The 14,617-nt window shown below is 41.5% G+C and overlaps 1 protein-coding gene across 3 annotated transcripts in view; it reads right to left on the minus strand.

Moving 5' to 3' along the window:
* Positions 1–1,978: 1,978 nt before the first annotated feature.
* The window catches only part of DIDO1 (death inducer-obliterator 1), a 48,449-nt gene continuing 35,810 nt past the window's right edge, over positions 1,979–14,617 (minus strand). For 2 of the 3 annotated variants that reach the window (XM_066198820.1, XM_066198821.1), the window contains exons 15-17: positions 13,543–13,632; positions 12,704–12,899; positions 1,979–7,079 (exon numbers count right to left, since the gene is read on the minus strand). In XM_066198820.1, the coding sequence (XP_066054917.1) occupies positions 3,703–7,079; positions 12,704–12,899; positions 13,543–13,632 (3,663 nt within the window). In that variant the 3' untranslated portion in view covers positions 1,979–3,702. Of the gene's footprint in view, positions 7,080–10,632; positions 12,900–13,542; positions 13,633–14,617 lie in introns of those variants that run through there. The other variant, XM_066198822.1, reaches the window with a different exon arrangement.

A 14,617-nucleotide genomic window follows, 5' to 3' on the forward strand; every position in this document is an offset into this window, starting at 1 on the left:
CCCCCTCCCCGGGTGAGACCCTCCCTCCCCCTCCAGCACAGCTGCTCACGACAAACTGCCTTCACCTGTCCCCGCCCCGGCCTCGGCGGGGAAGCCGGGGGCACTGCGGCCTGGCACCCCCCGAGACAGCGCCCGGACGGCGGCGGGGCAGGCGGGGCAGGCCGGGCGGGCGGGCGGGCGGGCGGGAGCGGGGCCCCCGCGGCCGGGGGCAGCCGTGGGGAGCCGGGGCGGCGGCGGGAGGGGACGCGCGGCCCCTCAGCCCGGCCCAGCGCCGCCCGAGCGCGCCGCGCGCCGCCGCCAACGGCCGCGCGTAACCGCCGCCCGCGCGCGGGGCCGCGCGCCCCCCGCCCCCTGAGGCCCGGCCGGCCCCGCCCCCGCCCGCCCCCTCAGGGCTGAAATCGACCCGGGCGGGGCCGGGATCGGCGGTGCTGTGAGGGGACGGGGCAAGAGAACGTGTGGCTGCAGTGTGTGTTTACAGGCGTGGCTGAGTACACGCAGTTATGCCGAGTTTAAACTAATTAAACCTACTGGCTGCTTCGCCTATGAACTCTGTTAGTTGGCTTTGTCCCTAGCGGAAAGCTCGTAGAGAGCAACGGGCAGGGCTCGGCTGCGCTGAGGGGACTGCCCCAGCTGCACCGACAGCATCGCCAGCGGCACGGGGGAGGCAAACCAGGGACACTTGTGCCAGAAGGAAAAGGCAACAAAGCCAGCTGGATTAACGGGAAAAACCACCTGGATTCACGGGAATCGCTTGTCGTTCCCCACGAGGGGCCCTGGGGCCGCCTCAGCCCCGAACCCCGCGGGGAGAGCCCGACCGGGGCAGCGCTGGCTCCCCGGCCTATGCCGCCCCGAGGTACAGATGGGAAAACTGAGAGGAAAAAAGGTCCCAAGGCAGTGTGCACCGACATTGCCATGGAACCGTCCGACAGTCTCACTGCTGACTTTCCTCTCGACAAAAACCCAGAAATTTTAAAAGCAGTTTTGTGCACACTGGACTCAATACACAATTTCCTGCTTCTTTAATCTTCCTCCACAGTCCCCTTTACAATGCTCACTGTTGGAATAGTACAATCTTTTATAGACATAACAATATTTCTGCTTATATTGTTCTAGACTTTACAGGGGTTTTTACAGAAAAAAAGAATTTATCAAAATACTCTTTGGAATGTTAACTTAGCTTAGTACAAATATAGACAAAAGCTCAAAATGGTGAGTTCTTTCATGTTAATCAAAAGTTTGGACAAAGCCAGAGAATTGTCTTTCTTGCAATGCAGGACAATCATTCATTACCATTTTTAGTTTCTGTAAATTGAGTTAAATTGTTATGTTGGTTTCAGCCTGGCTCTTACCGCCTGCTGCTGTGGAGAATACAGGAACCCTGCTGCAAATTCCAACTCCAGCTGATTGTTAACTACATAAAGCTGGGGTTTAACAAGGTCACTGGAGCCTGTGCTGTTGATTTTTTTGCCAGTTAATCTCTGGGAGGATGGATTTAGCGATCCTAAAGCATAAACAGATTCCTCAAACTACTAAAGGAGAATTTCCTAGAAGATGAAAAGCCACATACCTATTTCATAAAAATGTGAAGCCAAGAAATTCATAAATGGTGTGACCTGAATTAATACTTTTTCTTTTCTTCAGATTTTTTGATGTAAAAATCTTCAAATTCCAAGCACTCATTCAAATTTTAAAAAACCCAAACAAATAAAAAAAAAAAACAAAACAAAAACCCCCCCCAAAACAACAAAAAAAACCCCCTTCAAAATAAATTAGGGGATGCCTTAAAACTGAGAAAAAAATCATTAGCACAGATTTTTGCTGTGATTTTTTTAAAGGGCCCACAATCAAACACTGGCTGGCTGTGACATCCTGCAAAACGTCTGTCATTAAACTGTGAGGAAACAAAACCCATGTGCCATCAGTCTCTCGTGGTTTGTTGAGAAATAGCAAAATGTAAAAAATAATATACACATACACATTTAAGAAATGGACAACAGCTCTCTGTAGGTGTTTATTCTACTTACAGTAACAAAAACCTGTGAAGTCCCATATTTTAATGTACAGTGATATATTTTGCCATATAAAATACAATTTACAGAAATTTCTATCAAGTAAACCTAAACAAACACACATTTTGCATACTTTTATGTATGTCTTTAAATTAGAAACATCTCATTAAGAAAAAAAAAATCTTACACCGTAGTTGATGTTCGCATTTAATATGATTTCTTTGCGTGTTACCGTTTTCCCTCGGGTTCAGGACACAGATGATCATTTCAGCCAGCAAATCCTGGACGTACAAGGACCTCAAGGATGTACCAATGTGACTGTGGTGACACACACCCTACCTGTAATATAGTCCTCAAGATGCAAAACATTTACAGGAATCAGATTTTAAATTTCCAAATCTATTTTAGCAAAATACCAAAATATTTACCCAGCGGTTAATTTACACATTCAAATAACTAGTGGGGTTTTATTTCACGCTTTAGAATTACATGCTTGAGGACTACATGGGAAGTAGCAATGTGATGTATCTCACAATGAGAAATGTCCCTCTTCAATCACAACATGATGTACCACCATAATTTAAACTTTAATGCAGCTGTATCTTTTTCAGTGGAGAGTTTTATATACACTGCCAGCCTATGTAGGGCTTAACAAAAGAACAGTATCTTTTATTTTTCAAGAGCCCTTTTAGAATGAAAGAGCATTTCTATAATGAAAAGTTCAACCAAATTGGGACATTTCTTAAATCTGTGGAAAAATTCTGCAAAACCTAAACAAAACCAAAAAATGTTCCACTAAATCAGTTCAACTGAAGTAACAGATTTAGTGGTCTATTTAACCAAATTCTCTTCCTTCCTTTGGTTTACCACTTTTTGAAATAAATGTCTGATGCTTTTATAAGTTTTGCTGGTTATAAAGGTGCTACTCTTGTATTTTCTTTAATGACAGGTTTGTAAACATGGGAGATTTAAAACCTCATGAAAAATAACTAAGTATGACATGTTTCTTTGCTGTACACTTAACGGATGGATTCCAGACCCAAAATGTATATATAAAACGAAGATAGTGCACTTTAAGCTTATAACATTCCATTTTCAAATCCTCCATCAGTCACAAGTAATTATTATCACTGTTCTTTTGCAGCTTTTTCCTAAACACATGACCCTTCCATTGTAAAAGAAACATGACACCAACATTTTTAGTGTGTGCTGTAGGAACAATTTTGACACCAAAATATCACATAAATGAGATGTAAAGGTATGGCTCCTCAGGTCTGGATTAAATTCTCCTATAAAATTACAATTCAAGTTACTGGAAAACATAACTTTATAATCTCAAAAAGCAATATGCTCTTCTTAGACTTTTTCCATTTCTGTAATGTAAATGGAAACTTTAAGATAAAGATGCAAGTAGAAAAAACAAAATTTCAGTACAGGTAACATAGTGAATCTTTATAAGAAAAACATTATGCACAAAATGCAGCAAGTGAAAGTCCAATATGTTCTTGCTTTTCACCTATCTGATTATTTTCATTCACAGTTGTTCAAAAATTGCTAATTTGTCAGTACACCGGGTAAGGCTAGTTTTACAACAGAATTTTTTAAAAGGTGAGAATATGTACAGCATTTACAGATGTGCAGTCCTTGCTGTGTTGCAAAGGTGTATTATTTGTGGGAAGTATCAGTCACAGTTCTATGACTGATTGCTGGAAGATGAAGCTTCAGTTTCCACCGGTTTCTGAGTTTCCTTCGGTGCTTCTGGCTTTGTCTCTTTACCAATTTCCTTACTCTTACTCCTATCTTTGCGATCTTTCCCTCTTTCCCTGTCACGATCTCGATCCCTGTCTCGATCCCTTTCCTTTTCCCGGCTTCGATCCCGGTCCCTGTCCTTCTCTCTGTCGCGATCCCTATCTCTGCTTCTCGATCGCTCTCTATCACGTCTTCTGTAAGAGTCCCTCTCTCTGTTTCTTGTCCTATCTCGGTCTCTGCTTCTTTCCCAGTCCTTACCCCGCTCCGAATCCTTGTCTCTATCTTTGTTTTGGCTCCTATCTCTATTTTTATCCCATTCCTTGTCTCTGTGTCTCTCCCAGTCCCTGTCTCTGTTCCAGTTTCTGCCACGGTCTCTTTCCCAAGGTCTGCCGTGTTCTCGATCCCTTCGTCTTTCCTCAAAGCCTCGACCTTGGCGATTATCTGCTTGTTGAGGCTCTGGCTGATCCAAACCCTTATCCTTATTTCCTCCCTCATATCTCTCTCTCTGTCTCCCTTCAAATGCCTGGCCTCTATAGTCAGGATTTTTGCCTTCTCGGAAGTCAGATGTGGGCCACTGTCCTTCGGACTCAGGTCCTTGTCCAGACATATTGGAAAGAGATGCAGACGGTCCACCTTCCTCCCACATATCTTTTCTGTGAGTTGGTGGATGGCTTGGAAGGTCCAGGAGTGGTCTTGGTGGTGGTTTCATACCTTGTGGTGACTGACCCTGGTAATGAAATCTAGAAGGAGGTTCATCTTCTTCTGGATACATTGGAGGTGTGCCTCCTCTTGGTCCTCCAAACTGATGTGGTCCTGGACCTCTCTGGTTGGAAAATCTGGGTGGTGGGCTCCCTCTCCGTTCTTCATATGGCTGTGGCAAAAGTCCCCTTGGACCAGGCATATGATTTGGAGCTGGACCTCTCTGCCCGTCAAATTGATTTGGGTGAGGCCCTCTTGGTCCCCCAAAATGACCTGGGGCTGGACCTCTTGGCCCTCCAAACTGAGGGCCTCCTCTCTGTCCTTTAAACTGACCTGGTGGAGGTCGTCTTTGACCACCAAAAGGAAAAGCTGAAGGTCCTCTGTTTCCCATAAACTGAGGGGAATCTGGTCCTTCGAACTGCCCTGGAGGCCCCATCATTTCATCATACTGGGAATCTGAGAATTCCATTTGTTCCATGTGAGGTTCCCTATGATCTTCAAAATGAGATGGTGACATTCCTCTTGGACCACCATGATAAGAAGGGGCAGGGCCCCTATTATCACCAAAAAGAGGTGGTCCATGCTGTGCAGAAAATAAAGAAGGAATGGGACCCTTTTGACCTCCAAATCTTCCAGACTGAGGTCCTCTTTGCCCATCATTATTTGGAAAACCATGCTCTTCAGAGAACTGTGGTGCTGGCCCTCTAAAATTAGGTCCATGAGGTGCTCCAGGTGCACTGAGCATCATTGGAGGTCCCCCTTTCTGCCCAGACATAGAAAACGCTCGGTTTTCCTCAAAGTGCTGTGGGGGAGGTCCACCTTCACCCTGAACTGGTACGGATTCAGTTTGTTCTACAAACTGATGAGACTGAGGATTTCTTTGTTCATCATATTGCACTGATGAAAGACCCATCTCTGATTCAAAGTGTCCAGCTGCCTTATCCTGCTGAGGAAACATTGTATTTGAAAAGGAATCCCTTCCCATTGCTTCCTTTGACTCATTTGACCATGACATTTGATGCATATCTTGCAAAGACGGGCTGTCATTTGATGTGCACAAATTAGGCTGAAAAGATGTACTTGGAGGTGTTGGAAGCAGCACTTTACGTACAGGTTTGGAAGCAGAAGGATCTCCAGAAGCTGCTTGACTCAAGTTTTCCAAAGTAACTTGAATTGTGTGTTCAAATTTGGTGTTGGATGTCTCTTTCTGGGGCACTGTAGATGTCTGCTCACTTGAAACCCAATTATCAGCAGTAAAACCAGGCTGAGTAGTGGAAATTAAAGCATTATCTTCCTTACCAAGTGAAGCCTGCAAAGCATTTGGAAAACTTGCTGGAGCGACTTCTCTTGTGGATATCTCATTCTGTACTACCTGCGGCTTTATTCGAGAATCAGCACTGTCATTCTCTGTCGCCATCCTTCGAGCCTGTCGAGGATCTCTGTTCTGCCTTGGGTCACAGCCCTGGTTTAAAACTTGTGCTTGCTGATTTAAAGATGAAGGTAAATCTACTTTTTGAGTAGCTTGCTGGTCCTGATGGAATAATTCAGGCTTTATTAGGGAAGCTTTTGCTGGTGGAGGTGACATTAAGGCATCAGACACTGAAAAGTGAGCCATGGAAACACCAACAGCTGCTCTTTGTTGTCTGAGGGCTTCTTCTTGTTCCTCAAGCTGCCTTTTCTGTTCTTCTATTTGTTTGTTTAGTTCTTCCAACATTTTTTGCTGTTCTACTAAGGAAGAGGATGCAGATAAATCAGACACAAATGAAGCAGGTGTTTCTGAAGAACTGCTTTTACTGTCTGTGTACATTTTGTTGGGTAAATCATCAACAGTAACTTTTGCTTCTTCCAAGATAGTTTCATCCTCTGGATCATAGGCCTCATCCTCTAGTTCTGCTGTAGTGGATGGCTTTTCCACACTGTACCGTTTGTCACTTTCACCAGTCTGCATTTCAAAGGCTTTCTCTGGACCATATTCTTCCTCAGGATCATAAGGTCTGTCATCCTCCTCCTCTTCTATGGCTTTGTCCTTGGACATCTGCCCAAACTGCTGCACAATGGGGTCTAACAGAGGAACCGCTGACATCCCGCTATCTGCTGCAGCTTGACTTTCCTGACTGGAAGACTGAACAGTTCCAGAATCCTTGGCAAGAGGTTCAAAAGTTTTCTTTTTCCCAAAGAGGGTCTGCAGGATGTGCTCAAGAGGTGTGGAGGTTTTTGAGGATGCCGAGTGCGTGGCGGTGCTGCTTGCAGGAGCGGTTGTTGAAATCGGTGGGGTCACAGTAGTTGTGGGGCCACTTTTAATAGATGACAGTATTTTTAATACTGAAGGTGTCACTGCTGAGGTGTCTGGAACGGGAAGTGGGGGTGGAGGTGGAGGAGGAGGAGGAGGAGATCCAGGTGGTGTTGTACTCATGGTGGAGTCTCCTGAATAAAGTGTGTATTTTGGTGTTTTCTTCTCTTGTGAAGCCGGAGGCCCTTTAGAGAACAGCGATGGTTCAGCTTCCTCATGTGCTTGAATTCTGCTTCGCTTCTCCTCCATTTTTTCTGTCTCAGTGGCAGGACGTTTCCCCTTCTGACAGATAACCAACCCAAGGATTAAATTTGGCCGAGATGACTCAAGACCTGAAAGAGAACAGAAAGACTGTATATGTAAAAATCTGATTTTTAATGATGCTTTCAGTAGAAACCTATTACTTAACAAAGTGGCAGGTACAAAAGTCATAAAGGTAACAGTTTTCTAAATTCCATCAGACCTATTAGCAATTTTCATTAGTCCATAGGCATATGCATTTGTATTTCTTACTTTTTATGTATATTTATACAGAAGTTTAAAAGTTTAAATTCCTTCCTCAATATTTTTAATAAAGGATTGCAGCACCAGGCATCTTTCTTAAAGTGTTTCTGCAAAAGTTCAAACCCAAGCAAGCTGTTATTTTTGTATCTTTACATTGTTTCTACTGTTCAACTACCCCCACCTCTCCTCCTGAAAAATCAAATGTTTACATTCAGTTTGCAAATATGCACAGAGACACTGAAAAGTGGGAAAACCTGGGCTAAACATTGCCATGTGTCATATAATCGGTGCTAAAAGTCCACATTGACACCAATCTATAAATATTTTGTCTGTCTCCAAGTTAAACACCAATAATGGCAAAAAAAGATCACATCAAACAGTGTTTGGAAACAGTGTTAAAGCTCGCAATTACTGCCAGTTTGTTGTGGTTTTTTTTCCAGCCAGACACTATTTTAAGAAGCGAGAGAAGCAGGGAAACTGCGGATGTCCTAAACAAGCCCAGGAGAGGCGTTTGGCTGGGCCAGCACCTGGTGAGGGGCAGAGATGGCCTTGGACTGACGCAGGGTGGGTATCAGGCCTTGGTAAGTCAGTAAAAAACACAATAAGCAGAACTGCTCCTTTGTGAAGAGCTTCAGACTTGAAGGAGAAGTATATCCAGAAATGATAAGAAAGTTTCAGATAAAGAGGAAAAATGCAAAGGTCTGTAAGGCCTCTCTCCTACTACTCTATTTCTCCCTCTTACGTGCACAGTTCCACTGGCAGATAAACATGCCTAGAATGAAGGGCAGAGACTAAATCCTCTAACATACAGTGGTGGCAAATGTAGAAAATCTTTTAACTTCTGGACTAAATGGCCTTTAAAAGGCCCTCCTTTAAGGGCCACTGTCCTTCCCCATATGTGCCATTAGTTATGATTTCCATTCAGCAAGGAAGCAGTAACAGAGAAACAAAAAATAGCCTGTGAAATAAAAGATAGTACTGCAAAATGAAAGATAATATTCACTGTGGATAAATAGCAACATGAGAGCTCTGACCTATGTTGACCCTTCTATTCAAGATCCTGTAAGTAGGAGATTTTTATATATATGTTCCTTGTTCTTATTAAACCACCTTCTCATTAAGCAACAATTTTAAATATCTAATTGTTAGCACCAAAAACCTTTTGATACCAACACAGGCCCCAAACCCCACAGCAGCAGATACATCCCATTAGCAAACCACATCCCATACATTAATCTGGTGAAACAACTCAGAAGTTTTACTGTGACTCCTAAATTTACCATCTAGAGAGGAAAACACATCAGCTGTTTTCCTAAATTTATGTTAATGAATAACAACTCCCCAGTTGGTGGGTGTTGACCAGTGAGTGCACAGCATCTCACAAACAGGAGTTCACCCAGAAACTGCCAGTAGGCATTTGCTATTCTGCTGTTGTTAAATGTTTTGGTTACCAAATTTCATGCAGAGTTGTGATTTATGCAATTAGTCACAATGAATTTCAAACACTGAATAACTGAAATAAACAGGTGTCAAAAATTCATCAGAGTATCTAATAAACTGCAGTTACTGAGAAATCAGGTTTGAATCCCTGTAAGAAACAGAGATCAAGTCACTAATTAAAACAGGGTAAAAATTTAATACACTTTCAAGGCAAAAAAATTCCAGCAGCAAGTTAATAGCATTAGTTATTAATTATTGTGTTTAGATTTTAGTCATCATGGCATCAATCCATTAAAATGTTACATTTTAATACTGGAATTTTACACAAATATTAGAAATTTTGCCTAAGCTGACTTCTACACTCATTCCGTTCAGAGAGATCAAGTACTACATGATTCCTTCAATGAACACACATGGTCACAGCAGCTCTCAAAGGCCACAGCCCCATTCTATCTCAATATCCATAAATAGGTTAAGTGCCTAATTTTAGGAACAACGAAATGTTGACTGCAGTCTGCCACTACTGCTCAATGACTGCCTTTCACAAACACACGTTTTAAAAGTGCTGCAAGCTGTGCTGGCAGTTAGTAGTTTTCAGTGCTAAATTATTTATAACAGTTATTATCCTATTATGCATTTGAAATCCCCAGTCTGGTTTTATTGAGTTACTTCCTGTAACTGAAGCCATTAAAACAGGATATACTAAACACTAGTATTGAATTAATACTTGTTTTCCTTAGCCTTAAATATTTTTTCATTAGATCAAATTTACCATATTTGTGTGTATATTGGCTCCATCTTTCCCTGTCAGCAGCAGCTGGTAAAAGCTGACCTGCACTGTTCAACACACATCTGCCCATCCCTGACAGACCCATGGGATTGGACTAAGCACACCTGTGGTGAATTTTAAACTGCAGAGACCAACACAGGATTTTATCTGTATCTTATCAATTCCATTTAAATATTTATCCCAATTAATCATGAGAGCAATTGACAATTGTCATCAGATTTGTGCCCCCTCAATCCAGGGCTACAGAGCACTGTCAGCACTGTGACACTGCTCCACGTTCTGAGTCCTTTGCCAAGTGGAACTGACTGGCACAGAAACTCAGGTTTGTAAATGCCACGTTCCTCTACTGCTGCTGCTTTTCCTAATGAAATCTGCTCAGCTGAACACATCAAACGCCATTCACAGTTCAGATAAAATTTTGGTGCATTTGTTTTTTCAAGAGCATTCCAAACAGCATGAGGAAATTGCATGCCTTCGTATTTTATGAAAACTCACAGTCCCTATCAAAAACTACCAAAAGATGTATCAGCATTTGTAAAATCTTTGCTGATATATGCCTGTTTTATTAAAATGCAGCTACGTAAGATAGTTGTTACATTCCCATCACCACTAAATCCCTCAATAAATCACTTTCTATTAGTAATTAAGTCTGATTATACTACTTTTTACAACTGGAAGTGGTAAGTGTGTATGTGAAACAGAGAAATGAATTCACATACCATAAATCACTGCAAAAGGACAGTGCAGAAGAGCTCACGACACAAAATCTGGTAATAAATATCTGAATTAAGTATAAATCAGGATAATCCTCCATTTTCCTTGGTTTTTAAGCTGCCCATGTCAAAGTTTTCTGCAGATCTTCTAGGTACTAGCGCAGTCCTCAGTTGTGTTCCAAATTCAATCCATCAGAAAACAGGAGAAATCCCTAATCCATATGTGCCTGATGGAACTGGTTGATACAGCTGGAATATCTTCTAACTAGGATTTCTGGAGTGGCAGGGTTTTTGTCCTCTCCCTCCTCCCCCCTCAGCTCATATTTATCTAAATATGATAGACCATCTAAAGGCAATGCTTTTCCAGGCCTTGCTAGACTCTACTGGAAGGCACACAATTAAATTTAAGGAGACAATGACCACGTTCCACAAAATATTTTTATTGATCGTGAAAGAAAGAAAAACACAGTAAATTCCATCAGATGTCATAAAAAAAGGTGTGGGTTACATGCTGTGGTTTTCAGACATACACAAAACAAGAGGAACAGCTTACCTGATTCTTTTCACCCGTTTCTAAAACACAACACAACTTGCACAGCTGATATAAAGGCTGCCACTGGAGTTTCCAACAAGTGTTAACTGATGGCAGAACGTTTAGTGAATCTTCCAGTGAAACTGTTCCATCTCATGGCCTGCCTGCCCTTGGAACCCTGTTTCTGCTAACCTTTAATCTACTTGGCCTACAACCACGTACATCAATTTGAAAACCTGACCTATAAAATCTGCCTCCATGAATACCTGCAGATGAGACCTGAACTTTTTCTGAGCAACTCCTTCCAGTTTTGAAACACTTTTGCACTTGAAACTCAGCAAAACCAGTCTGACATTAAAAATATCTCTTACTGCTAGTAAAGTTTGGCTATATTTGCCAACCTTCAATCCAAGGAAAAGAGTTTCATTTGAAATGAAACCCATAATGGAGAAGTAAGAGAAGTGTAAAACAGAAAGCTGGTATTTCCACAGGAATGCAAGAGGCAACAATTAGGTAAACTGAGTAATTTATCAGACCAGCAGACATTTACAGCAGATTCAATGGCCGATCCCATCCTTGTGCTACTGCTAAAAAAGGATGGCATTTCTTTACTTCTGCCTGGAAAAGCCAGACCACGAGTTCAGATTCTTTGCCTACATCCCTGTGCCAAGGTGTTCTGTATTTGGTGTTTTCTCTTCTATGAAATGAGATTACAGTTTTGCCTAGCTTTCAAAAATTCACTGAATCACAGACTATGAAGTGCTGAGATTCAACAATTCTAGTTATATAGTAACTCAGACAGCAATAATCCTGCCTTTTTAGCTATTGCCTAAAAACAATAGCCTGTGCACTGTTCGAGGACAGATAAAAGAGATTTGAAGTGTATGAGAAAAACCTTGTCTGGGGATGCAGAGCAAGTGCCCTCGGCCACCTCATGGAGGAAGGGACAGCACTTAACTCATGATGTTCCATTTGTTGAAAAACTGTCCCAGACACTGTTGCTCCTGCATTAAAGCTCTGAGAATGTTTTATTGTGTTTTGTGCTACACTTGTATCTGAGGGGTGGAGCTCAGTCAGCCTCCCAGAAAAGTGAGCTCCTTGCTGGTTGTTCCATACCTACCGTGCAGTGCCAGCCACGGCCACGACAATGGAGTGCTGCCTTCACTGCAGCCTGCAGCTCTTCAGCTTCTCAACCTGGGATGCGCTATGAAACCTACATCCTTCTTTGGAAACTAAGCATATGCATCTCCTTTTCCTTAGATGAAGGTGACTCCAAATTTTGTAGAAGGGTGTTCCACAGTTGAATTCATTCTCAGTTCTTCTGTCACCACCTTCAACGTGGGGAAAACTCACCCAGCGCTACTACAGGTAATTCTGTCTAAAGATAGAAGATGCTAACCCTAACCCCAAAGGACTGATTTTCTGAAATCAGTGATTTGACTAGAGTTTGATCCAAGTAGAACAGAACATTTCAAACACCACACTGCATGTACGGATTAATTCAGCACGGACAGTGACAATGCAGTGGAAGCACCAGAAATGTTACCTTTGTTTTCACTCTGACTTCTTGACTCCTGTGTGGGATACGTTTCCTGCTTGAATGAAGTGATGGTGAATGGCTTGTAAAGGTCTAGAATTTGTGAATTTTGGAGTTGCTAATAATAGGGCAGGAGTTTTTTGTGGTTTTGTTTAGCTTTTTTTAATATAGTGGCTGTTCCACATCCTTGATTTTACATGTAAACTCACTCTCCTAAGACATATGAGCATCTTGTTGGAAAGACTAAAGTTTGGACTTTATATTAGTTTTATCTTATCTTAGTGGAATCTGATTTTCAGTTTTTCCCTAATTAAGTACTTTAAAATTTGTTTTACATAAAAAACCCCTAATGATTACATTAAATATTCAACAACTTGTCTCAGATTGCCTTTTGTCTTGTGATTTTTCCTAGCATTGAACCTCCCCTGTTTTGTGCTTACCTGGTCCCTCAAAGGGCAAGAGTTTGGAAGGAATTGGGTCCTTAGAACTCAGGGGGATCAGGTAGAGATCCTTGACATGTCTGTTGTTATTAGCTACAACACCAAAACGACCACGACTGCTAAAATAGGAGTAGAGAGAGATATAGGCAACTTCTTCTTCTTCTGTTGCAGGATGGAAACGAATCAAACACAATTCCTGGAATACAAAAGCAAAGTGGAAAAATTCAACCTGCAACATACCAGCAAATGAAATGGTAAAGGGCAAATTCCAGAGGTAAAAATAAACTGCACATTTATCACTCCAACTCTGCCTTCAGAGCAACACTCTAGTTTTAAGAGACTACTGCTGTTCAATTTCCAACATAAAAATAGAATTAGGTTTGTCATTTTCAGAAACACAAATTACTTGTGTATCTGACATCAAACTGAACAGCCTGAGGCTCCAATGACAAAGAAACGGAAAATCCTTCGTTTCATGTTTTTCTCTATAATGTCTATCATTTTTTCACCTCTGAAATAGTTTTAATACAAAAATATATTAAATACATTAAATGGTAAGTTCCTTTTCTTCAAAATTTGAATTTCAATCTTGAATATTTCAGTTACTAAATAGCATGAAGATTTAATTACTGTGCAAAGAGAAAATGAAAGAGAGATCAAGATTTACAGCTTAATAAACACATTACTAAAATAAATCAATGTCAAAGAAGTGGTTTATGTAGTTTTCCATGTGTGAGCTATGTCAGTATTTGCTGTTTACTACTCTATATTATAAAAAGTTGTCATTTTACATTGCTCTCTATTTCTCCTGGATTTTGCAAAGGATTTGAAGTGAATACCTTAGAAAGCGAAGATTTGAGTTTGCCAACATAATCCCAGACTGTCTTCGGTGAGATCCTCCCACCAATATGAATTGTGTCAGGTAAATCCTAAACAAGAAGTATTACATGGTAGTGTGAGAAAAACCAAAAACAAAAACCAAAAAAGGCAGTGCAGGTTGCCCCATCCCAGCAGCCCAGAGGACAGTTAAATTTTAGTAGATTTTGTGTATAGGTTTTTAAATTCAGCCAGGCTACTCCTAAATTTGGAGGTGTTTAATTATGGCACGTGACCCAAAGGCCAACAAGATACATGGAACAGATACACAGCCCAAACATGGAGAGCAGCAACACATCAAATAGTTCTGTATGTCCATTACTGGCATTTCTAGGGAAAATATCATATACATATATAGTAGCTTTTATAGGGAAACTGCTATCTGAAAAACAGCTTTTCTCCACATTTCCAGTGACCCCAAGCCACTTGAATTCTGGTGAATTTCCTGTCACAGGGACAGTGAAATTCATTTCAGCAAAAGCAATACTCAGAAGAACAAGCAATCCTACTATGCCCTAAACCATACACTTGTGTTTGAAAATTCCTAAGCCACCTAAAATGCCCTTGAGGGAAAAAAAAAGAGAAAGAAAAACCTTTCTACTCTCTCGTTTTTTGAATGTACACCCTTCTCGGGACAGTATCATCCAACTGGTTTTACTTGAAAATTAGTAACAAGGATGATACTTTTCATAAACAGCTGAACAAAATTTTCTAAGAGTTCACATGAGTGACCCGTCTAGTTTGAACAGAACAAGGCACACACTTTAAAATACTGGCTCCTAAACAAAGAAGCTGATGTAAAGCCATTATTCCATGTTAGATCCAAACATATGTACAAACATGTTGAAAGACATTAGAATTCTTCACAGATTTGTGAGGAATTTTTAAAAGCCCGAGGTTTTTTTCTGGAGCTACTTTTCCTATTACTACAAAGATGTCATTCACCACTGGTACAGTTCTAATGTAACTCTACAAACACACAGTGCCCTCAGCAGGTCCCTTTCTAGCACCAGGAACTGCAGCACAGACCCATTCCAA

This window comes from Chamaea fasciata, unplaced genomic scaffold, assembly GCF_029207755.1.
Source record: "Chamaea fasciata isolate MVZ Bird 193981 ecotype frontalis unplaced genomic scaffold, bChaFas1.0.hap1 SCAF_17, whole genome shotgun sequence".
In the NCBI taxonomy this organism is placed as follows: Eukaryota; Metazoa; Chordata; class Aves; order Passeriformes; family Sylviidae; genus Chamaea; species Chamaea fasciata.